General features: G+C 42.3%; 3 protein-coding genes across 3 annotated transcripts; 1 reads left to right on the top strand and 2 right to left on the bottom strand.

The window, feature by feature from the left end:
- The first annotated feature begins 10,637 nt into the window (after positions 1-10,637).
- On the top strand, positions 10,638-12,641 carry LOC128730419 (myb-like protein AA). Its single transcript, XM_053823470.1, has 2 exons — positions 10,638-11,355; positions 12,592-12,641. Exons 1-2 carry the CDS (start codon positions 10,638-10,640, stop codon positions 12,639-12,641), a joined length of 768 nt encoding a protein of 255 aa, XP_053679445.1.
- Positions 12,642-19,295: 6,654 nt separating this feature from the next.
- On the bottom strand, positions 19,296-20,038 carry LOC128731874 (general odorant-binding protein 72-like). Its single transcript, XM_053825025.1, has 4 exons — positions 19,885-20,038; positions 19,762-19,814; positions 19,653-19,688; positions 19,296-19,555 (listed from the first exon to the last, which is right to left on the bottom strand). The coding sequence occupies exons 1-4, from the start codon at positions 20,036-20,038 to the stop codon at positions 19,361-19,363; spliced, it is 438 nt and encodes a 145-aa protein (XP_053681000.1). The 3' UTR covers positions 19,296-19,360.
- A 748-nt stretch (positions 20,039-20,786) lies between these two features.
- LOC128730408 (uncharacterized) lies at positions 20,787-25,951 on the bottom strand. The gene is made up of 10 exons (XM_053823459.1): positions 25,709-25,951; positions 25,493-25,652; positions 25,000-25,268; positions 24,790-24,922; positions 23,639-24,725; positions 22,395-23,001; positions 22,179-22,299; positions 21,978-22,086; positions 21,072-21,909; positions 20,787-20,990 (listed from the first exon to the last, which is right to left on the bottom strand). Exons 1-10 carry the CDS (start codon positions 25,949-25,951, stop codon positions 20,787-20,789), a joined length of 3,771 nt encoding a protein of 1,256 aa, XP_053679434.1.
- Between the last annotated feature and the right edge of the window lie 482 nt (positions 25,952-26,433).

The following is a 26,433-nucleotide window of genomic DNA, read 5'->3' as shown; positions in this document are numbered from 1 at the left end:
TCATCCGACGTGTTTCTTCCCTGGTGTAGGCTCCGTTTTTAGGAGAGAAGTTGACAGTAACGAAGACGAGAACCCCGTTATATGGCGCGTGTGTAATACGTTCCACTCGCATGTGTTTTCTTTGTTTTTAATGCTGGAAGAAATTCTCTGTCGATCGTTGATTCGACTTTTTCTCATCTCGGATGGAGCAATCAATGACCGTCTTGGCCCTGCTACATCGTTGGTGGAGGAGAGGAATGATTTTTTTTCGATATCACCGTTACAAAGCGTAAAAGAATGTCCCTTCGTACTATAGCAGCAAGAAGCTTCTACGCTTCCGACGTGTTCTTCGTCACACCTGTGTCGAAGAGGTAGTGAGATGATCTAATTATCTTATCGCTTTTGTTTTTGGAAGAAAACATTCGAAGGTGCTTTGTTTGTATCACCTTCAAACGCATTAGAGGAACTGTGAAAAGTTGCCAGTTGAAGTGAAAAAGATTTTTGGAATGAAATGGTTGTCATCTAATGGAGAAAAATAGTTACTTTGTCTAATATAGAAGCGCGATATAATATTAATTGCATCTTGAACACAACGGTGCAAAGTACACTTACTTTCCGTCATAAAAATCTCGATGTGTGTCTCATCGTTTCTTGAGCCGTTCGGCGGAGATGGAGTCAGTAAACGGGTGGCAGTTACCTTGGAAAGATCAGATTTCAAGTAAAGAATTCATAAAGGTGAGCCTAAAGATATCCTATTTCATCACTTCTGCAACGTCCGGTCTTTGTACGTGATACTTGCATAAAATTAGGAGTGTGTTGGTTTAAGAATATATTTTGAAGAGGTTCATGTGTTTATTTCTATATTTTATATCTTCGGCAGTTTGGGTTTAAAATTCTTTTTCAGAAATTTCATTTTCAGATTATTTCTTCTACGGACCGGCTGGGTCAAAGGCAACATTGTGTTTATTAAGCTAATATTGCACTTGTCCCGGCCTATTCGTGGATGGGATTAACCGGCCACCATAAAGAACAGTGAACAGTTTAAATGTTTTCAAAAATACAATGGTTTTTGACAATTTTCATTAATGGTTGTTTTTTCTTACAGATTTTTTCCTCAAACATCGTGTCTGGAAACGCATTTGACGCAAAAGGTGAGTTGAATTTATCAATTAAACTTAGTACTTATCTGCACTCCAAGTTTCAAGCGATTTTGGATTTCGAAAGTCGATAAAAGACGTTTTTCTTAGGATTTTTTATTCGTAGTGTATTCCATAAACTTAATGATTTTGAATATTGAATCTTAATTTAACAGCTTCTAGTTGTTAATAATCCAGTCAAATAATTTTCTTGTATTAACGACTTCGAATATATACCGTCACAGTCCTAATCTGCCGTCACATTAGTACGAAGAATTGAAAGTGAGTGTGTCGGCAGTCGGAAGAATTTTTGAAGGTCTATGTCGATGTCGTCCACCCTCCTTCCTGTTTGTAACTCTGGTTGACCCGACCAACGACCTGCCTCGTTCAACTGAACTGGGGTAGCAAAGTATTGTTTTCGAGCGTGTGAAAATGGCGGTAATGATGGACCCAACCAATCTGTACGTTTTCTAACCGAACGTGGGTGGGTGGATCGAGTTCTTTTTTTGCTGCTTCTGCTCTGAAGCGGTGGAGGAATGTTCCTTTGTTCGTTCGTTCGTGTACATAAATTCTCAGCATTTTTCAAATTATGTCGCGGGAGAGCAAACGCTCTGCAATAATCTCGATTACACAACTTGCCTCGGTCATAATACTTTCTTGCTAGCTTCGTTCTGGGACACTTTCCACTAGGAACTTTCTTTCGAGGAAGACTTTCTTTGACTTTTGCTTTTTCAGTTGCATTTATAAATGCGTGGTAATAATAATGAAATGCGCAAGTTCTCAGCTTCTTTGTGTCTGTTAGCCAGCTTCTGGTGGAAGTAGCGCGTTTTCGATTTCAATGTGAAGCGTTTTGTTATCCATCAGTTCCGTCTTGTAGAATAGCGAAAGTGATAAGAGTAATAATTTTCTTCGAATAGGAGATTGATTAGACACTGTAATTTTCAGACATTCCTTACATTCTTTCGCGAGATTTTGCCACATGTTTTTTCGTCATATATTTATTTATTGGTCTATGTAGATTATGGCTGCGTCGATGGCCCAACGTCGTTGATTTATATGAATATAATCCACGTCAGCATTGACGTTGTTGGAATGTTTAACAATTAATCATAGCAAGCTCATCTTTTGTTCAAACTGAGGAGAAACGTATGTGTGCGTTATAGCAAATCCAAACGAGGTGAATGTCTTTACGTTACTAACGTACAATGGCTGAGTTCTTCGAAGAGATGCTAATAGACTAACCCTTTCCATTCGTATCCCGAATGAAAAGCAATTTTCTTCCGCCAAAGAAAGCTGTGAAAGAAGAGTGAAGGAAAAGAAGGTGGATTACGTTCGTCGTAATTTGCTCTCCTAGCATACGGTTTCTTCGTCATTGCGATCGGGTTCTGTTTAGATAACACAGTATGACGGAGACTGATGACGTTTTGTGTGGATCTGTTTGGCATTTGCGGCATTCTCTCGATTCGTTTTACTGTCAGTGGTCTTCTAGCTCAGGAATGAGTTTGATCCATATGAGAGGATGCGAAGAACAGAGTAAAGGGAAGAAGAAGAAACGCGCATGGAGGCCTCCCAACTCCCCAGTCCCTCCTTCATCATCTATGTTTTTTCATGACTCTTCTAATCGTGGCATTGATCATCAATTCGTCCTATGGGGATAGCTGCTGCAGACAAGTGAGGTGAACAAGTGATTAACCTCTAACGGGAAAGTCGTGGTTTTGTATTCTTCTTGCCAAGCAAAGATGATCAACCCATTACAATTCGTTCTGTGATGCTCTTCTTCACCAGAAGGAATTATCCATTTCGTGATGTAAGTTCCACTTCAAGTGTTGCACCTCAACTCTTTTGCGCTCGCTTTTAGTACACATTTGCTATGAAACTGGATGTTTTTTCTTGTGCTGATATTGCAAACTTCATGAAATGTGGAATTGATATTGTTCGTTTGAACGATTTATCTATGATCATTTTCTAGCAACTTCTTCATGAGATGCTGTCTGATGCAATTTGGATCTCATTTATGGACGTTTCGATTATCTGATGGATGCCTTTATACCTCAATGACCTATTGGTTGAAGTTTTTCTATTGCGTGCACATTGCAGCAAATCAGCCATGATTAGGAATCGCGATCCATCTTCTTCGAGAGCGGTATTGACAGCAATTGTTGATTGATGTTGCTGCAGAGGTGTGGTACACCGATCAGCGCCAATGCCAAGAATTACTCAAAACTTCTTCATCGTCACTTCCCCCGTTGCATAAGGAAACTGTTTTTTTTTATCCATTAGTATCTGGCAGGAAGATGGAAGATTGAATTGGTTTGTTGGCTGATGCACATTTACTTCTCCCGCGTGAAGGACCCCCCATTGCATGTTGCCTGTGGGGAGAATGATTCGCGTCAACTCGATGATTCGCTCGCGTCATTTTGTGTCCCCTTGCACCATTCTTTCCGTTCCCCCATTACGTTGATCCACCGGGTAATGGCGTAGAACTGAGCAGGGTAAAGAGAGGCACCAGCAGCGCGCACAACAGCAGCCGATTCAAGGGTGTGATGTGTGTTGGTACTGCTGCAAGAGCCCCCAACGAGCGTGCGGGGGCTTTTTGTGTGGCTTTTTACGGTCCCCCGTAGTATTTCTTTTTATTCTCTAGCACGATACACCTCTAGCATCCACCATCAGTTCAACAACCCTTTGACAGCGGGCCAGTGCTCCATTGGTGGGGCTTTTTTGTTTTGTTAGATCAACATCATGACCATTTACGTGATGGGATTGAACCGGTAGTCTGTTTGCTAGGTGAGAGGGTGGTTCTTCATTTGATTTCTCTTTTTCTCCTCCTACCGTTCGTTACTGGCGGAACGAGCGATCTGTTCTATGTCAATTTTCTTTCAAGCAGCTGATATACGGATAGAAAATCCTCATATACGGACTTAATTTTGATGATCTTCAGGTTTCAAAATATTTGACTTTAGTATGATAGCTCTATATTTATTGTGAAACAATTACACACCATTGATTCTACCTTCTAAAATCATCAGTCAGAGTGTGAGTGCTTGATCGCGATTTTAACGAATCGAAAAGAATCTTGTTTGTGGATTTTTAGTAATTTTTTTTATTAGTGACAGAGCATCACGTACAAAGTGCGTGTGTACACATTAATGAACAGGTTCGAGGAAAATGAAAACTAACGTTAGTGAGTGAGAGAGAAAATCGTGTTGGTTTGATCATTCGTGTTAACGAAGAAAGCTGGTGCGTGTGCTCATATCGATGATTGACGAAGAGAAGTTTTGTTTTGTTCAGTTCCTTTCGTTCTTTAGGCTTTAGGGTTTTCATTTCTTTGTTTTTCGTCTTGTTCTATCACTGGTGCTCGATTATGATTAGCATTCGTTTCACATAGACTTTGACACTGACATTGAATTTTCGTTGCAAATTAAAATTCATTTGCTTGCGCACTTCTCCTTGGCCCTTCTGTCGCTCGATTCTTCCGAGTATATGTTTCAAGAAATGCTCGTCAAAATCATAATTATATTCAATCTGGACGTGTTCGAAGGAAGCGGGAAGTGTAAAAAGAACTTGTATGAGTTACAAAATGGCAAATAAAGGTGTCATTATTTTTCCCTGCTATGTGTTTCATGTGTGCGTGTCGAAGGAATCGAGCACAAACCGTGAATGTCAGAATTTTACCAATGAAGGAGGAAGCGAACAACACAACAATGGCTAGTAATTCGGTAGAATTAAAAAAAATGTATTCAGCGAAAAAGAGCGAGGGGTGAACGTTTCGGCGTGTGAATTTTCGTTGATCGCCAAGTTAAGGCAAAACGTGTAGGTTAAGAGCGCGGTACGGCGAATTTTTTGATTGCCCCACGACATGGCTCGACTGTGGCGCGATCTAAAATTTATCGTTGGTTTTTCTGGCCTTAACCCTCAGCCCTAAGGTCGTTCTTCGATTGTTGCTCATATTTTTCCTAGCATGCAAATTGCCCATCAACATTATCATTGTAATAAATAAAGACAGGAAAAGTAAAACTACACGATCCTTACATGTTTCAGCGTAAAATTGTGCGCAGTTTTTCGAAAATGTGTTCTTATCCAACGCTAGTCGAATTGCTTTTTGTCTTTTGTCTTCAATGTCAAGGTTTCGGTTCATCGTCTAGCTAAAATATGCAAATTTCTGCAGTTCTTTGATTAACATGCATGTAGTTGATCGTAACTTAAGCTGCTCTGTCAGTTAATAAGTAGAATGTTACGAATATTTATATTTTTTATAATTGCTGTTTTATCGTGTTGAGGGGTGGGTGAGTCAAGAATTTCGCTCAAGTGTGTAGACATTGATCATCACCTAATAGAGCGGTAGTGCGGGTGGATGTTATCTGAAGATCCGTTAGTTCGATTTTCCGTTTCAGAGAGAGCTGGTTGAACGAATTTCACCCCGCGGTATTTGTGTAACGGTCCTTAAGAGGGAACCCTTCAGCAGCCTCCGGAAATCGTCATCTCCAAAATAAAAAAAGACGTTGCGTCAGGGCAACCTGTGGCGTTCGCGCGCATATTCTCGCCGGGTCGTGCGGACACAGACCCGTTAAATCCGGTTTAACCAACTCCGAAGGGCATGCGAGAGTAGCGCGACTTTGAGTCTACCTTTTTTGTACCGACTCTACTGATTGGTGAAAGATGCGGTCGACGATCATCATAGCATGGCGATCGTTCGTGGAAAGTCGTGCTGCGGTATGTGTGTGATGGTTTGACTATTAAAAAAGCGCAACATAAGCGACGAGAAAAGAGGTTCAGGAGTGCTTCCATATTCTCCCCACACTTTGTTGGGGTGAGTTGGAGAAGAGTTGCTTTTCTTACCGCCTTAGGGGGGGAGAGATTCTAAATACGAAAAATGCTGACAGGGTCACGTTCCAGCCGGGTTTCGTTCTGTTTCTTTCTGTTTATATGCAACATACTTGAAGTTGCGCTTGGTAAGCATAGTTTTCTGACAGAAGAGGCAGTATGATGGCGACCCAGTGTTTAGATCTCTTGTATAAGTCCAGGGAGCTGTAAGAGTTGATACACCGTTCTGCTGAGAGTGCTCGTTCATCTTCCATGTCGAGGGTTGTTCTGTGTTAATTTCACTTACAGAAACTTCGAGAGGTAGCACGCCGTAAGTGTGCTAATCGATCGAAATTACTCACTCCGAAAGGAAAGAAGTATCTAAAAAATCGGTCCATTCATCTTTGTATGCCACCCAACATAGTTGATTAATAAACACAATGTCACGATCAAGTGATCGACGCGTCGAAACAGAAGTTAAATGGCCGGTCGGTGGAGGAGAAACCCAGAAGTTTTGTTGAACCATTGTTTGTTGTAACCTTTTTTACGCACTTCTAAGAAAACATTTGTTTACTTTGGCGATATTTTCGAATGGAAGTTGCTTTCCATTTTCCCTAACGGTTCCGGTTTAAGAGAGCCGTGTTTGATTTTATTCCTACTGATCGATAAGACTTCGCCGATGCCTGTTTGAATCACACGCTTTTCATCGTGCGCAATTCGCCCGACAATGTGTTACGTATTGAATACCATTGCCCTCGGTGTAATTTGTGCACGACACAGGGAAGGAAGAGGGCAAGGCCCACAAAAGAAACTGTGTTTCGACTCCCTGGTGGAATAAAGTTGCATTAAAAGAGCCCTCCCGAGTTGTCGTTGGCGCGCGGCGCACGGTAAGTTCCTCACTCTTTTTTGCCGTCGTTCTGCGCGAGGAATGGCTAGTGTGTGTAGTACCGATTTCATGACTAAGGAATTATTTATGACAACAACAAAGTGTGTTCTTCCTGCGCTGCTGCTCGAGCGCGCGCGGTTCCCTATGCCTAACCTGTGCCGAGTTTTTCTTTGGGATATACGGAGCACAGAGGGATGCCGAGCGGAGATCAGAGCGCGTGCGTTCAAGATGTGTTCACTGGAGCTTGAAATGCAGAGCGATCTATAGGGATAGGCGTAGAGTCGTAGGTAGAGTTCGAGTAGTTTTCGATCCCTTGGAGGTGGCAGAGTCGAAGGAGGGTTGATTTGTGATACAGAAGGTGGCCCAGAGGCGCGAGGAGGAATTTCAATGCAGGCTAGTCAAATACGAACATCTGGTTGGGTTAGGTTCGTTCTTGAACTTGCTCAAACTGCTGCTGCCGCGTTGTGCTGTACGAAGCAAATATCCTATTTTAATCGCCGCCGGCTGCGAGGAATCGCATGAAAAGAGATCAAGAACCTTTCGGTACTGGCTCGAATGACGATGATGGGGCAGTGTGTGGATGTTTGGATGGTGAGCTGAGTGTGTGGCGATGGAAAGCAGAAAATGTGTGGTGAATGAAATTGTGTCGCACATTTGTGAGCGTTTCCGATGGAAAAAGAGGCAACTGTATGGCGTTGACCGGTTCTCAGGAAATGGAAATGAAAAATATCAATTAGAATTGGACGTTCTAGTGTGATCATAAATATGAAAAAGATAATAAAAAATATCCTTACTCAGAATTATTGGGTCTAGCCTTGCTTCCTTCTCCAATGTGTTTCCTATCCCTTGTACGTGCATACATAAGACTCAACGACCTGTTGGTATAAGAAAAGTGTAACTTTTCAGGGAACAGTCTGTAGAGTGAGCGGAGATAATTTTGAAAACCAGTTTTCTGCAATACAGAACCAAAGTACAGATTCAGCGAAGGAGGTGAGGAGCAAATATGTTGTGCTGCAACAGAGGGTGCAATGGTGAACGAACGAGAAGAGGTATACAGGATGGGGCGAGATGCATCTGCACACTGACTGCAAGAGAGCAAAAAAAAACAACAGAAGAGGAGGCATGCACACGCGGATGTGCTCCTTTTTTTGCATCATAAGAACACATCTGTCGTGCGCTTATACAGGCACACTAAAGAGAGAAGAGTGTGGTTCGTTGTTGGTGCAGTGTTGATACAACTAGCCTTCCCAACAACCACCTTCTCTGAGGTGCCGCCGGCCACCACGACGACGATGCAGTTCTCCTTCGTCTCTGCACGATCAGGCGATGGCATGGATGTGGAGGACTTGTTGTGGAAGTACCGTTGTAACGAAATGAATGAACTCGGTTCTGCAGCATCACAAGGAAGGGGTGGAATCTGGAACCATATATCGCTGTTGCTATGGAAAATTTTCTTCCGATCAATTTCGTAGCTCCCCCCAGCGTGCACAGCAAACACTTTTCTGGATTAGGAAAATTTCATTTTGCAGCTGCAGAAAATGAACGAGAAGCCTAAATCTCGTCACATTCAGTTATTTTTGGGAGCTGTTGATTGGGAAAATCTTTTTGAGGAAGAAAATGATAATTATACTCTTTTTCTCCAGCGATATGGATACACCTATTGAACTTAAAAGTCGCCTCCACCTTCCTTACAATGTGTCGTAGAACGTGAGAAGGGAGTGGAAGTACATCGTTTATTTATCGCGGGATGAATTTTGTAGGGTTTGAAAAGGTCGATGACCTGTACGAAAATTCTAACTAAAGCACTCTTTGGGCAGTCGCGCAGCAGTAATTTAAACATATCTGATGCGACATAGTTTTGACTTCTGGTGTGATATCAATACTTGTTGCGGGGTCTGGAAGTTATGTTACAATATGTCAGTTATCGTCAATAACACGGCGTTGTAGCTTATTCTGATAAAAACTGTACACCTTTTGTGTTTGGCAGCTTTTGATCTATCACACTTGTGCTGTTAGCAAAGGCTGAGGAGATTTATGACGGAGAGGCTTTCTCTGTACCGCAGGAAATAATCAAAAGCTCCCTTTTTGCCCTAAGCTCGTTTGTGTCCACGCAGAAAGCCGCAACTCTTCCGGTTTTATCATTGCGTCATATCTAGTCTGGTTTGTAAGATCTGGTTTTTCTTATGTTTTTTGTACTCATTGAAGTTGCTCCAATAGCTATGATTTGGTCGGTCAATAGGTACACGAAATGAAAGGAAAAGGGAAATTGCGTAATATATACCCTGGATGTGCACACTCGTTACTACATAACGCTTGATTGACAAGCGGTTCAAGATAGTGCTCATTTTTCTTTGAATTATATTGTACAGTGATTTGGTTAATGTATAAAGAGACCAGCAAGTTCTTTGTACAAATGAAAAGCTAAATAATCAGCGAAAGCGTATTTCTTCCTCTTTTTCAGTATAAGAGACTATTAATATTTTCTTTTCTGGGGAGCGTTTTATAACATAAAGTCATGTTCTCCTCTAACACTGGCGTTTCCCACCAGTCATAGATCGTTTCCAAGGGTTATATCATAAATCTTATTTTTGGGCGATCTCTCGGGGTTGCCGGAGAAATGTGGGAAGAAAAACAGGTTGGGCAAGAACTGCTCCTTGCACGGGCTTCGTGTCTCCTCATTCAAACGTAGTCCAATGTGTGCGTGCCATGTATTTTCGAGTGCGAAGTACGTACTCTCAAAGTATCTTGCCACTTCGCGTCCGCAGCAGCAGTACAATTTAGGAGGAGAGCAAATATGTTGAACCCCTTCTCTGTTTCAAGCCAGCGCAGTTGTTCGAATAAACATAAGACTGGTTTTTAGGCGTACTTTTCTCGGTGTTGTGTTGTCAGTATTACACGAAAATGTATGCTATGGGCTGTAGTAGTTTAACATGGATGTTGTTTGTATCGTCGAAAGCCCATATTTGATTATCACATAGTGAAACAAGCTTGTGTTAAGTCATGCCATTCTTGCGATACTATTTTTTTGATCTAATATCTGGATAGGAAGTAACTAATTCTAAATTTCTCATCTTTCCTTATCGTTTCAGAACAACGCAATCATTTTACGAAGATATACCCTACAAAAAATCAATTTTTTGAACGATACTCCTTCTACGAGCAATAGTAGTTTCAATTAGTAAAACAGATTTGTTTACGCATAGGTTTCATTAAAATTATTTATAGTTATTTAGGATTGATTGAAGAGCATTTAATATTTACATTTGTTTAAGTACTCTTAACGTAACGTGTTCGTAAATACCGAAAATATATTGTGTTAAAGAAGAAACAAACTGCAATAATACGGAACCAATCCATATTTTTCATATCGCCCATATTCTATCAGCTAGAAAGACTTAAGCATTTATATAGTAAATTAGATTACAAACCAAATAACGCAGAGCTAGTTATTGCCGGAAATTCCACGTACAGTGGTAACACAAAGTCGGTATCTCAGTGTTCAAGTAATTCGAAGATATACCATTTAAGTTCTCATTGAACCAAAAATTAATTTAAATATCTATTTGCTGCAGTAGCTCATAAACCATTCGACAGTTCCGAGTAAGCCTGGTATAAGCGTAGACTAAGCCTGGTATTTCGATGAAGACATGCATTTATCGTAAACGAAAAGATTTTCATTATTAAAGAAAAACGTTGAAATTAGTAGAGGTAGAAGATATAGATCTTAGTAACTACTGTAAACGTTCCATCGTATGCATAGATAGTGGTAACAGGAAGGAAGGAATTGATCAGTGTTCAGCGAGGGCTCCCGAAGGATATCGTAAAAGTTATTCAAAATGCTTCCAACCAGCCAGCATCAGCAACAGCAGCAGCAGCATCCCTCGCCGGATATTGTTGCGCAACAGCAGCAACAACAGCTACAACAAGACGTGCAAACGCAGCATTTGTTAAACGTGGCCGCTTCGTCCTATACGACCGCCGTGTCCTCGAGTGGAGGTTACAGCATGAGTTATCCGGTTGTCACAGGGCATCATCTTACGGAGAACAACAATCTGATAATGCACCCGTCCTACGGCAAACCGGCAGCCCACGTCGCACATCAGCTAGGCCCAGCATCGCTCATTACGTTACAGCCTGTTCCTTTGGAGGCGCACCATCACTCAACACTGCACCACGTGGCCAGTCTAGGTCCACCGCCACCAGGTACGCCAGGTTCCTTACAGCAACAACAGCAGCAGCAGCCAGGAGGACCGCCGCAGCAGTCTCAACAGCAGCCTTCCCACGGAGCGACAGTCGTCACGTCACTGGTACCACCGCCCGGCTCCGGTGCTTTGGGTGGTTTAATAATCGGCGGAGGAGGACAACACTTACATCATGCTTCAATGCAGCAGCAACAGCAACACCAGCAACACCAACATCAACAACAACAGCAGCAGCAACAGCAGATGGACCAAATGGGAGTAGTTCCGTCATCGACCGCAGGACCTCAGATGCAACAGGGTCCTCCGTCTTCCATGTCGCACTCATCGTCCATGAACGATCCTAACGGAAACGGTACGTACCTCTCTCGGAGTAGAAATGACACTCTTCTCAGAGTAGAGGAAGTTGGGATATCAATACATTTGAGTCGATTTATTCTGTTCATAACTACAGAGGACTCTCTACGAACGGTGGCCAAGAATGGTCTCCGGAAAGTACAGTGTACTCCGTTGCTTATGATATGTTTTTCGGGCATTGTGCAAGCGAACGGGATATTTTAAATTGTACACCCCATCATTCATCATTTGCCACTTACTCGACATTAAAGTGCTCTCGCGGGAACCGGCAACGAGGCAGTTTTGATGTCGATGCGAGGGGTTCTATATGATGTATGAACGTCAGTAGTTTTTTTTTGCTGGTGGTGGATACCTTGGGAGCACATGAATTGTTCTAGGATAATAGGTTCCTCACGACGCTACTGGCTGCTGGTCTACTAGTTTGTGGAAATGAGCTCTTTCTGGAGGATGAACCTTAGCAAGGAAGTTCTGGATCGTTGCTGGAGACGCTAAAGTGATCCTGCTGGACGGAGAAGGATGGATGGATGAATGAAGCTGGCAGTTCCAATCTTTAGGCCCCTCAACGCTTCGAACAGATTTTTCGTATGACGTGCCTGGATTTCGTCAGTGCTAGAGGTAAATTGAGCGTTAATTGAATGATTTGATTTAGCGTAATTTATCTGCGAGGCAAACATCTTGGAAAAGATAATAACATTGTCCAAAAACGCGAGCATCAGAGAATGTAATTGCAAACACCGTTCTCAAGGATGGTTGCTCTATTTCAACTATCAGTGCAACTACAACTTCTACTGGCAAAGTGTGAGTATTTTAGTTGCTTCAGTGTAATTAAATTTTATTACGATTAATTTTTGGATTAGATTTTATGCTTGCTTAAGCATTTTTGAAATTTTTTTACAAGAAGTTTCGTAACTCACAAATAACAATCAGATGTTTTTCATCAAAACAAAAGGTGTACAAACTGTAAAAATACGCTTAATATAAGTAACATCAGCTGTTATGACGAGCTAATAATCCAAATGTATCGACCCGTAAAGGTGTGATGAATTTCCATTCGAAAACCGTGCATGGGTGATGTAAAATTAATATTTGATTAATCATTTAGCTAGTCAAATCGACTTGGATATAAATCTGAAGATCTAGCTTAGCGACGGATGCTTTGTCGTACCATTTCTATCTATACTGCAGGCCAGTTGTGTATTTTTTAAACGAATGTGAATTGTTAATGAATTTTTAGGAACATATTTGATGATTTCACTGTTCAAGTTAGCACAGGAGGATAGTTAAGGTTTTAAAATTGTTCAATATTTGGATGGAGCAACATATTTCATAGAATGAATGTACATGGCGTTTAATCGGAATGTGATGAAAATTATCGTGAACAGTAGATTCTTTTTCAAAGCGCGTTCTAAACGTGGCGCCCATTATGCTAGTTTTGCTTTCGTAGAAAAGGGATGGTGGACTCCATCGGCTTCGTTTCTTTTATTTTAACATATACTTGAATGGCTTTGTGAGCCGGGGGGAGTAAGCAGAAAGAAGAAACTACAAGTACGCTCCTCTAGTCAATCGCCTTTGCTTCGCGCGGGTTATAGTGTGATAGGTATGGTGAAGATAGCCTAAGGGTTTTATTCTGTTAAAAGTGCAGCAAGTAGAAGAAGGCTAAGAGAAGAAAAATACGTGCCTGGATACGGTCCGTTAACTTCGACTATTCACGATCCGAGAGCAACGTTTATTGGGTGCTCCTCTTTTCTGGAAGTAGTCTGGCACATTCCAACGGTTGGACGGACGGCGCAGAAAGAATATCGTGCGAGTTTTAAAATGGGAAACGAAGAAACGAATCAGCGTTGCGAAACCTTTATTATTCCCCTCGGTGGTCAGTTCCTTATGCGTCGCTCGAGGGAAGGAAAAGAGTATTATTTTGTAATCGGGTTTTCCTTATTCGTGGCTGCCTACGGGAGGGTTAGCGCAACCGAAGAGTGCCTTTGCCTTGTGTATGTCGCTAAGGGAGTTAATGATATTGCCTTCGTTAATGTGTGTTTGGGCTTATACCAGGAGAAAACTTATTCTTTGCTGTTATTTTGTTGAAATAAATCCATTGTAACGAATTAAATCGATAAATCTATTACCTGGAATGTAGGGGCAGGGTACCTATGGCAAAAAAGATAACCAACATAAATAAAAGAGTGTAAAAGAAATAGCTCCTATCGTGCATACCAGGTTTTAAGAATTTGCGCAAGGATGTCAACAGATCCGCAGACTGAAAACAATTTATTGTAATTGGTTTTGCAAATGAGCTTGTTTGACTGAAGTTACATGTTAACAGGGAAGGTATGAAGCTTGTAATTTGTTCGATTGAATCATTCGATTTGTACACCGCCTTATATTTTTATATAATATTTCTAATTTATAATTAGTGAGATATTCATTGAGCAACACGTCTCAAAGTTGTTAGTTTCATAGATGATTTGGATAGTGTGGGCAACGATCGAAGAGAATTCGAACTTCTCCTAATGAGAGCATCAGCGCTACGAAAATATTTTCCATTTTTAAAAAGAATTTATGGGAATGTTGATTTCTTTTTGAGCTCTAGATATCTATCCTTGCATATTACTTGCGGATTCGCGATACATCGCCGCACCACGTCGATTATACCTCAGGAAGGAAGAACGGGAGAAAAGCGAGATAGGGAGACTAGGAACCCTTAGGAAAATGATGCGTCATCGTTTGTCGTCATTACGATTCCGCGGGGGGTGGCCATCGAGAATGGGTGGGAAGGCGGGCAGAGTCGTTGTGGTGGCAAAGAGCGCCTTTAGCCTAACATCACGCGCTTGCTTTCCCTATTCGTTATCCGTTAGAAGGCTCAAAGCGAACTGTTGCTGCTGCTGCTGCATCGTTATTGAACCCGAGTGGGGGTCTCTCGGTCTTTCCCGGTTTTTGTGGGGTCGCTTGACTCTAACGAATCACCTCCACCAACTACTCAAAGCAAGTTATGTGCTCCGGATAACGGGTGTGTGTTGTGCGCGGGAGAGAACGATGTGGTTGAGCAGTGTAAAAGGGCATCGGGATTTGACCCGAAATCTCGCAGTACACGTCGTAAACCGGCCGTCCGGTTTTCTTGCGGGATGTGCGATGGGGTGGGTTTACGAAAGCCCCGTTAATGAAATAAAGGAAATTTCTGCAGTGCGAGAACGGGAGAGAATCTGTGGGCAGAAAAAGCAAAACACAACGTCGTACATCCATCCTGTATTTTCCGTTATTTTTGCCTATAATTCTACAGGCAGAAAGGCAATCACGACGTGTTGCACTCCTAGGGATGCTGCGCTGCGTGTTCGTATCTGTTCCATGTAAAGGAACCTGAAGAAAAATCGCCAGTGGATTTTTTTTATTAATAGTAAGAAGGGAAGCTCTAATTCTCGTTCATCAGCATCAAAGCAGAGCAACTTCCTTGTGAGCGCAACTCGGAAAACGATGAAGCAACTGCAAGGCAAGGCTGTTCATTTAAGATTTCGCGTGGAAGCATCTCTGAACGATCAAGAGTCCTCGAGATCTTTTCTGAACTCCAAAACTATGGCGGTAAATTCCCCTGGTCTGGTCTCCATTATTTATTCCTGTTGCGTTTTTTGTTTGGAGGCCGTTATTTGCGAGTTCTTGTTAGCGATTGTAATTTTTGCATCGAAAATTTATAAAACCTATAATTTATGATTCACTTTTGGTATTGTTGGATTCCTGTTTCTCTAGGTTCTCCTTTGTAGTTGCCCCGATTTTTTTAAAGAAATACACGTGAAACTATGAGAAGGTTGTTTTTTTTTTGTTTTTCCTCACCATGTGTATAAAATCTGACAAAAGGCGATGGGAAAAAGGGAGAGGCGAGAAGGGATCAAAAAGGACAGGCTTGCGCGCGCCGCTTCATAAATTCCCTCAATGCCCGGTTTAAAGGTTCCAGTCCTTTTTCTCATACCAACGACAAACGGGTCTCTAAGCCTTTTTGAGGAGGGAGATACTTAGGTAGATTTTTGCAACGACCCATTTCAGAAAAGGGGGTTTTATACGTGTAGGAATGATCTTTTCGAAAGGGGCGCTCGAGCGGCAAGTTAAGACGATGGGATGTTTGGTCCAGAAAGTATTTCTTGATCGCAGCTCTGGGAGAGGGGTTTCTGCGAACCGTTCTCCTTGCCCTTTTCATCATTTTTATCATTGTGATGTGATGGGTGGGTACGAGTTCTCCCTATTTAGAAACGAGTGGAACCAACTATGCGAGTAAAATTCAGGCTACTTTTTTTAAGGATCGCAGGTCAGATCCTCATTCAATATCCAAAGGGGTGCATGAATACACAACGATCGCCAAAAGGGGTTAAAATTTCCATGCAATAAACGTGTTTTCAATGCCCAACACGATTGGGATAAGAATGGAAATATCTTCTCTCAGTTTTTTTTTTCAGGTAGTGTCCCTGCCCATGAGACTGAGGCGCAAGGGTAATTATAGGATGGGATAGTAAGGGATCTTTTCATGAATTATGCTGATCTTTTATACAGAAATTCAACATATTGAAAAAAAATCACCATCTCATCATAAACATTCAAAACATTCTACGGAGAGGTCACACAAGTATTAAGAATATTTGATTTAAATTATAGATTTTATGTAAACTAGATTTATCCTTGGAAAGTAATGTAAGAATGAATAGATTCTTTTCTTTTTGAAAATTCCAATTCAGTATAGAAAGCATTCGGAGCCCTTTAAAAAGAAATATGATTGTTAGCTTCTTCAAAAGTGATGTCCATTTCGCTCAATTTTTTCCTCTAATGTACAAAATACCATGAACAAATAACTATACACAAAAATATAAGTGCTAATCCAGAAAATTAACAGTTCCGTTTCCTAAACCAATAAAAATTCATATAGCTATAGGTATGCATGAAGGAATCTTGTATTATATTTTTTAACTTAAATTTCGGCATTTGTGTAACATAACACGTCTCAACATGATACATGATTATTCGTTCCAAATACGTTCGAAATCGAATTAATTAAAGGCATGTATAGTTTAGAAGATACTGAAATTAATTCGCTTTATAGCAGAAATCGTTCGCGTAACTAGCTTAGTTAGATTCTTTAAAATAGCATGCTTGTTAAAATTATAGTTCTAGATTGTTATAAAAAATAGCACCTCTCTGGCGAGAACATCAATCGACACAACAACACTATTTTCCTCGACACATGAATCGTGCAACGGCGCAGAATGCGTGAATCAAATGGAAAGGCAAGAAAACGGCGGTGCACGATACCAGAATTCGGGTCGAAACAGGACGGCGCTTAGACGAACAGGGAGAGAGAATCGATCGTGGAAAAAGATCGATGGATCAAACCGGATGAACCCATTAACGTAACTGTTTTTCTCTATTGGCTCTTATTTTGGCTGCTGTGCCGTCGACTGGGCCTTCTCCCTGTGACGGGAAAATTAAACGATCGTTTCGCTTATAAACCAGTTTTGCGCGCGCCTGTTCGACAGGCCAAACATGAAGAAGGATTTTGAAGAACAGAAGAAACAGTCTCTTCTCTCCCGGTAGATGAGAACTTGTCATTCGTCACCAACGGCACGAGCGGTATAGCCTGTTTTGGAAACGGAATCAAAAAGTTTTATTTGATCTTAATCACCGAGGAGAAAACAAGAGAGGAAAAGGACCTTTTTATCTCTTATCTTACTTTTTCCTTTGTCTAAAATAATTCTTGTATTTTACTTGTCTTAGAAATTTCATGTTTACCGTAACTTTGTAACCGTTTCCATATTTTCAAGGATGTATGAAAATTGCGCAAATGTGGAGAGAATGTGTTGTGTTGTTGATTGATGCTCCTAGAGAAGTGCATTGCATGCGACTATAAAAAGATAGCAAACAATAATGTAACACTAAAGTTGATCTACCATTTCAAGCTGCTATTTTAATTAGGAAAGCTCAATTCGTTCTCAGCTTCTCACTCGACAGCTCAGTGCAGTGTGTGCAGTTTGCAAAAAGAGAGAAGGTTCTAGGGCTCCGGATGTAGGTCGTGACTTGTGCACAATTTGCTGTGTATTTCAATGTCAAATTGCACTTGTCCCGGCCTGCAGCTTTCCGCCCTTCATCAACGTATATGCGTATTGATATTACATGTTTAGGGAGTGCATAAGTAAAATGTGTTTCATAAGTGCGAGAGTGCATAAATGCATTGTAAAGACGATATAGGAGAAGCATAGGGTGGTCTGCTTTAGTTTTTTTCTACAATCCATTAGTTTCATAATTTATGAGAAATAAATTCATTTCAATAAAAACTTAATTGGTGAGATTTAAGAAAGCCTATATCTCCAATTTTTTTATCTACAAGCTTTCTCATAAATCATGTTTATCGGTTTGACTACCAACAAAATTTGAAAACATTCATTTTCTTCCTGATATAGTCTAGGTACTCCCCCACCACAAAGCATCATCACCTGAAACCTCTGCCTTATATGCTTAGCCTGATTAACTGCCTTGGAAGGATTCCCGTCTATTCCGTCTGAAGAGGCCTATATCCTGATCAGCACAGCAATTACGGGCGCACTATCACTCGGGAATTAAACGTAGATTATATGACGTTACTATTTTTGTCAAACATTGATTGTGTATGTGATTATAGAGGCAAGGCTTTCAAAAAATGATTCAATTACATAAATGTGTTACATAACGCTTTTGTTACTGAGGTAGATTAATGGGTTGAAGAACATCCGAATGTGTTTGTATTGAGGGTAAGTTTTAAAGAAACAGTAACATTCGAAAGGGGAAGCAGCTTTTGGGTTAGCAGAGAAGCCCTAGGATCCTTTCAGTTAGCAGAGGAGGAGCAAAGGATCCTTGTGCGAGTGAAAATGACACGGAAATGCATTTAACATAAAATGCTGGTATTTACCAGGTATGCAACTATGCAGTAATTAATAAATTACGATACCATTTTGAAACTCATCGGCGTTTTTTATGTCCTTATTTATTTTGTTTATCCGCTGCAAACTCTGTTTATTGTTTATCCCCTGCAAACTCTGTTTGCTAAAATATGTCCTTTGTTATATAGAATTCTTGGAAAAATATTAACCGTTTCTGATCAAATATGTAAAATTTTCTGTGATATATGGCCCATTTGAGGCGGAATTTTGGCTTGTTTTGAATATATTTCATGAGAAATATTAAATATGAATAATTGGTATTTACCATTAGTAAGATAATAGAAAGAAAAAGAACGAAGAAATTTACATTCTACTGAATAAACGACGTCATTCTATCCTCGGTTCAACGCGCTTGTAATTCGCGAGTACGCGCGCGAAAATTCCATCCGACGCTAAAAAACGACAACGGCGCCAGCACGCGATTTCGGGTGTCGCCGCAAGCGATAGTACCAGGGCACCATGCTCGCAGGAGGTAACCACGCGCAGCTGGTAGTCGGAGACTCGTGCGCGCTAGAAGCGACGAAACCGCCCCGACCCGAACCCATCCGAACTTTTGCAAAGCGTTTTTCAGGGGCGTACAACCCATTTTTTTTGCAAAAAGAAGCGTTATAATTACAATGAAGCGTTTTCTGGTTGCAGTAAGATTTCATTCACGGGTTTTAAAATGAAGCATATTTGGTTTCCGTCGTAATTTCTTTCTTGGTTGTTTATTCTTTCACATAAAAGTTTATGGCAACATTTCGACTTTGCTGTTGGCGCCACTAGGCGTCATGTGGTTTTTATTCTTCATCTGTTCAATTCATCCTCCGGATTTCCCTTTTAGCACCCGGTTGGCAGGTGTTCAGTACAAATAAAAAACAAGCCTATCAGAGTAGTCGATCCTCCTATTAAATTAATAATAATGTGCTAGCCTGTGATGTTATTTAACGTTCTAAATTATAGCGAACTCTTGATTTTATTGGCAAAACAAATAACTTGTCATACATGCGTCAAACTAGTCAATATTCCTTACAACCGCTACAAATCCTAACATTCAAAGCAGGTGAAGTATTATCGCCACTAGGGGAAAAAGAACTTTGGGCTAGCTTTGAAGAAACATTTCAGCAACTCGTAGGCGACGTCACACCTGTCGCTGATGTTGTTGGCTGCGTTACGGCAAGAATCTAACCCTAGCCGGAACGGTTGTCGGTACTCTTCGGGGAGCAGTTCAATTTGTCGAAGTGCTGCATCGTAGTTGAGTTTACCCTTCTTAGACTGCAATAAACGAATTGTGGAACATGGTAACCAAACGAACGGAAAGATTAAAGAACATAACATTAAGGTGGGGCATAACATTGCAAATCATACTCACGGTTTGAGAAAGATCCATCAAACATCCTACGTAACACTGATACGTTTGAAAGGATAAAAGTATTATCGTCGCTTCTGCATCATCAATCCAACACGTGATGGCAACTTACCTTGAATTCATTATCCTCTGGAAAAATGCCCTGTCGGGGATAATTGGCCATATCTAGCAGGAGTAGAAACAAATGTTCTTAATGATTCCTACGTTATTAAGAATCTTCGTCTCTCTTTTATACCTTCGGTGATTTTGTGCTTCGACATGCAAATTTTCCTCATGCCTTTAGCGATCTCATCCATATCAGCCTGCGTGAGGGTTTGCTGGGCTTTCGTCACATTCAAATTCAACGACAAGCCCAACAGCAGCAGGGCTATCGCTGTAAGCCTGCACATGGTCATCGTTGATCGAGCGTTAACGGTGGACGGTGCGTTCGAAACCATTTCTCTGTTGCGACTAACTGCTACCGTCACAGTTGCATTCGATATATTTCAAATGCGTTCTTTTACTGCGCCGGGAATGATTCGGCTGGCGATGATGAGCCAGTACATGCAGTGGAGCATCGATTACGCGTTCGGTTTAAGTGATTGTTTTTTTTGCAATTCATCAAAAAAACTAGCTCTCTAAGGCGTGTGTACCTCCCCGGATGTGTGACGGGTAACGGTTCGATATTGCTATTCTTTCTCCCTCACTGTATCTACGTGATCGCGATTATAGTAGGCGGCAAAATTTAAGCGTCGATAAGACAGATGAGTTGTGTTTGATTTGATGAACAATTAATACGTTAGTCATTGATTCATCAGCACGGAAATGTACGCAGGTGAGATTTGATGACGGTAGATCTCGCCATAACTATTGACAATTTCCTCTGTGTGCTTGATTAATGACTCATCAATTTACTCTCTCTCTCTCTCCCTATAAGGCAACGTGTGCTGTTCAAAAATATTGCATTTGATTCTTCTTGTTTCATAGACTGCGCTGCTCATCAGCTGGCCTTATCGTATATTGTCAAAATTCTTTTTGCAGTTCATCTACGAGAAAAACAAAGATACGAAGATGCAATCCAAGCTCTATCCGTCAACGTACGATTAGCCATTACAGAAGCAAAAGAAACCCATCAACTTAATTCATCAAACTTGAACACTAATTCGATTGTTGCCTGTTCCGCCAGTGAACGAATATTTCCGCAATCAAAACGAAGGCTGCTAAGCTGTGCCCGAACGCAAGGATGAAAAATGCACCCAGTAAATGTTCCGTCGATAGCTGAACTGGTGCGTGATCGGTTTCGTGGGTGCGCGCATTGGCAATGTTCCGTTGCACCGTAAGACCCATGATTTCCATTAAAGACTATAGGAGAGAGAGAGAAAACTTTAATGAAGTTATTACGGCCGTGTCTTTAGGCTCTATAACTACCAAACTATTACTAACCCAATGCTCCATGTACTGCAGCAGTCCGCTTTGATGTCCCAGCAGGATAAACTCATTGTAGGTATCCTGCAGTGGCCAAACCTTACTGTAATAGACGCTCGTATGCTCGAAGTAGAGATCCTCCTTGAGCGGCTGCAGCAACATCGACGCCTCGGCACCGATCGGTGTCCCAAAGCAGTAGCTACCGTGCATCATACGCTCGAAGGCGTACCCCATGTGACGATCGGTAAAAGCCAGCTGAGCCCGCTCCTCATTGTCGAACACGGGTATAAACCGATCACGCATTTGAATCTGCAACGGGTTGGTGGCCTCGTTAAGGGAGTACACCCACGCTATGCTTCGACCGGTCCATCTCATGCCACTGGCCACAAAATCTGCCACGGTGTCTATCGGGCGTTCGTACCGTGGCAGCGTCATGATGCTGGCGAGCGAACCCGCGTAGCTGTTACCAATCATGAACCCACCGAAGAGGAGGGCCGCGAACAGGACCGTCTGCGCCAGCAGGTCGTTCCGGATGGGCATCGATTGCTCTACGTACAGGCCGAATATGAGAAACAGCGCGTCCAGTAGTAACAGCAGGTGAGCCTTGTTATCGTTAGCGTTGTGGAGCATTGTTGCATCACGAGCTGCCCGATCGATCCGTCCCCGGCACAGACCAACCGTGAAGATGCTCACCGTACCGATCGCAAAGGTAACACCCACCATGAGCCACAGCGACATCGGGAAGGTAAGGAACGGTGTCTGCCAAAATGGGAGCAATCGTGGTTTCGGTACGAGACTCGTGATCATTGAGAAGCCTGTTGTCGATGAAAACGACGCCAGCTGATACCAGGTGTGCCTAGGCCGCAGAGAGAAACATTTGAATCAGATATATGGCGGATGCAAATAACGACGCGGCTCACTCACCACAGCAAGGTGGCTCCTAATACAACATCGCTTCTTTTGTCTACTATGCCGGCCAACAGGCCAGTTAAATTGCCGTCGTCCGTCGGTTGGCCCCAGTCAGTCGCAACGACTGGGTCGCCGATGGAATGGAAAGAAATAGCAGAAGATTAGCACATGAGCCTTGTAAGACGTTGATTTGCTCTTCTTCCCATATTAACGTACTCAGGTCAAAGGTGCAATTATGGTGTCGACAAAACTCTAGCATCAGCATAAACTCCATCCCATCCACCACCAGCTCATGTGTTGCGTCGTCCATGTCTCGAGCATTTCCTTGTCCGATCGGCTGTGAGAGACAGATAATGTATATTCAGTAATTTCCCCTTTGTTTCAAGTACAATTTAGAGGAAATGTTTCCTCATGGGGTGGGTTTGAACGTACCACTTTCGTAGCTCTCGTATAGGGTGGGTACTGCACTGTACCTACACGTATCGGACGTCCATTCATGTCCTTTATTTTATCAGGGAAAAAATTGAAACTGGCTTCTTTCACATTGAGGTGTGAGCTTTCTCCCTCAGCTGTCAGCTCTCCAATCTGCACAAGTTCGACTTCGTTTGGCTTGTTGATAGGAGTGCTATGTAGCTGCGTTGTATAGAACTCAATCGCCGTTTTTCCTTTGTCAGCGACCTCGTCCAAGGGCAGGACAATGAACAGTACATTCAGCAACGACTCGAACGCCTCGTGTGCAACTAACCGATTGCGTACAGCACTATCCAGCGATGTAAGGACGACAACCAGATGTTTCGGGAACGGTCGCATCGTGGCCTTCTGATGTACCGGGAAAAAGCTGTCCAGGAATGGGAATAGCGCCACAGCAGTCACAACGAACCCGCCGCAGTTACTGGCTTCCACGGCTTGGAGAAGATTTGCTTCGAATTCACCGACGACTGATGGCTCCATGACGGGTGTTTCTAGTACGATCAGGACATGAGGTAGTGATGATTCGCCAAACGGAACATCCTCGTTGAACGTCCGTACGATGCAGACACTGTGTGGCTCGAAGTGTGTACCGAGAAGATGGATTAACAGAAATTCTAGCCTTCCGGTGAGTGTAAACGTCCTCACAAGCGCCGCCGTCACGTTCATTCTGAATCAGATCGGTGAGAGTGTACACGATACTGTGCAATGCTTTGGGCTTTGTTTAGTGTTCTCTTTTTTTATAAGGATCTTGCTGACACAACTTAATACATGGGTCGTACATTTTTAAAACCCTCGAGCATAAGCCCTTGTGTAGACATGAGCAAATAATGCGCTAATTTAGGTGTTACCCCATGAAGGTTCCTACATTGCAAATGACTCTGAACGTATAGTGCGTACTGGCCAATAAAATTATGTTTGCTCACAGTTTGCGAGGAAGGCTAGGGCCGTTGAATCGATTGGCTGTCGATTCAAATTATGTAAATCGCGGTGCACGCGTTGAACCATACCGTTATGCAACAACTGAAATCATACACTTTTAAAGAAATGCTTAACTTAAACACTTAAAGAATATGCGGAATGTTGAAAAATGAAATAAGAAAAGCATATGCAAATGATATAAAAGATGTAATCCTTACTTCAAAAAAATCAATGTTTGAGATTGTTTTTGCCATTTAACGGCAAATATCTTCCATCCCTTTTTTAACATTGAATCAAATTTCTCCCACAACAGTTCCACCAAGAACACGATCACCGAGATCGATAATCCGGTGATCAATATTAAAATCGCCCCTGTTACGTTGGCCATACGCAGCGGCGCAATTTCGTCCTCACCGGTACTGTCGCGCGAAAAGCGAATGATTTGCTGCATCTGAGAATTCAGGAATTTGGCCACTCCGAGTAGCTCCCAATGAGCCAGGACGCCGTTAGCCTTTAAATCGAGTACCATCCGATCGAAGCGGGCCCGCCCTGGCCACGTTTTGGTGCACATAGCGACCACCGACTCCCAGTAGATGTCCTCCGACATCATTTTTCGACCCTTCATTGCTTCGATGTCGATCCTTGGCAGTGCAAAGTGACCATACTCCATCCGCTCGACGATGATTGCCAGATCCTTGTCGTAAGCGTGGTGCATTATCTGCGTTTCGTTCCATTCTTGAAACGTTTCTAACAACGTGACGATGTCGATCTGTGAAGCCAGCTCGATAGAGTACACCCAAGAGACGGTCACGCCGACCCAAGTCGTGCGTGTCACGGCTAAATCGTGCACGGTCTCGATGCTCTTCTCGAACTGCGGTACGATCAACGTGCTCGCAAGACCACCGTTGTAGCTGCTGCCAATCATGAACCCGGCGAACATGAGCGTGGCGAAGAGAATGCACGATGCCAGCAGTTCGTTGGGCATCCTTACGCTCTGCTCCATGAAGAACCCAATCATGATCAGTACCGAGTCGCCGAATGAGTGGCGTGCGTAATGGTTCAACTCGAGTATCTGCTGTCGACCTCGGGACATCAGCAGCACCGCTAACGCACCAACCAGGAACGCTGCGATTACGGCACTCCATAGCGAGCCCGTAAACGAAATGAATGGAGTGCGCCAGTTGGTTACGGTGCGCGGCTTCGACACAATGCACGTACAGCCGGACCGGGAGTGTGCGATGGTGAAGGCGAGATGTTGGAACAACGTGTACCAGCTGTAGATGCCCGAGATACTGATGTCAACTTCTCGCTTTGCCGGCGATCCGAGAAGTCCAGTTTTGGTACCATTATCCAACACGTTTCCCCATTCTTGTGCTGTGGAAAATTCGCAACATAATATGCTCAAGAAACTCGACATAAACCATAAGGCTCTTCTTACCCATCATAACGTCGATCCTACAATTGACGATTTCACAAAACAACACTATGAGCCACAACTCCGTGCCACTAAGCTGTGCTGACACGTTCGGTCTTTCGGGTAGGATGTACCGAGCGTTCCCTTCGCCTAGTGGCTGGAAAAAAAGGTTGTAAGTTGGATAATGAGTAAAATTATAGAGAAGCTTTGTACTATCGCGCAAGTGTGTCTTACCACATCCTCCACGAATGCGTTTGGCAAATAAGGGAGGGTACCGAGTCGCAGACGTCGACTGTTCATGTTGAAGAACTGATCCGGAAAATGATCGATACCTTGGCAGGTGCAACAGATAGGCCTTTGCCGCGTGAAGATCACGTCGATCAGCCGTGGCTTGATAGTGATAGGATAGCCATCGGAGATATTCACGGTGTAAAGTTCGATCCTACCACCAAATGCCCCATCGTCCGACAGCGTTGGCAGTATGATCAACACCTCGGGTATTTCTATAAAAGACACACATTCGAAGGACAAATGAGATAGGATTAAGTCTCAAAAATAAGACAGCGGATTGGAAGTGTATGGTTTTTAGTCGAATCTTTTTAAAAAAAATAAGTTCAAAAGGTCTGCTATCAAAGGCTTTACTTTTATGTACTTCGTCACCTCATACTATCAGATAAGATCAACTACTGTGGTATACGTTTGGTTTTTCTTAAATGATTTCCTTTACCTTCTATTACTAGCATTTCGGAGACAGCGGAGAAAAGTGTAGAATTCGGTTGAAGGACCATCAAAAGCCGTTTGCCCATTGGACGTTGCATCGTAGCTTCATGTGCCGTGAGAAATGTTCCAAGAAAAGCGTCCACGCTCCTTTCGGTTACGATGAACGACTGTAAAAGAATGGCCACAAAATCGAATCGGAACATTCCAGCATGTGCAATCTTACCTGGCATCCTGTTTCTATCGCAACGCTAAGGGATGCTTCGAAATCGTCACCCAACTCGAGCAAAATGGTCGGTACTGGGGCATCGTGGTACAAATCATAATCCTCATGTGCTCGTATGAAACAAACTCCAAAAAAGTGAGCAAAATACGTCAGTACAAGACAAGTTAGTAGCGCGTTTACGTCTATCGCATCCTGCACACTGAGATTACTACCACTTTTGGACAGGACACTATTAACCTCCATTGAACGTAGTTATGAACAAAGTCTTTCTTCAAATACATGCGATTGCTTTTTATGTGGACAGAAACGAAGAATGCTTGCTTTCGTTTGCCACGTGAAATGACATTTAAATCAAACAAATCATGCAAAATTAACCGTCTATTTACCAAACTGAGTGGAGAGGTACATTTTTAATTTGTTTCGATGCTTATTGTCTTACTACAACTCAACCATTCCGTTTTTTAAATAAACAGTAATTAAATTGATCCGATAGGGACAAGGTAATTGATTTTGATTATTTGCTCTTTTTTATAAATCCAGATTCAATTTTCAAACTTTCCTTCTTGTTCCTTTGTGATATGTAATAAAAACACGAACATTACGGTTGGTATTTTACTTACGGTTGTTTACACATATAGAAACATTTTATTTCAAAGGTAATAACGTTAGTAAATATGCAACAATTATATGGCTTACCGATATGGACCCGCTGACTTCAACTGTTT

This window comes from Anopheles nili, chromosome 2 (assembly GCF_943737925.1).
Source record: "Anopheles nili chromosome 2, idAnoNiliSN_F5_01, whole genome shotgun sequence".
In the NCBI taxonomy this organism is placed as follows: domain Eukaryota; kingdom Metazoa; phylum Arthropoda; class Insecta; order Diptera; family Culicidae; genus Anopheles; species Anopheles nili.
The sequence above is the reverse complement of the archived record's forward strand: the minus strand, read 5'-3'. Positions and strand labels throughout refer to the sequence as shown.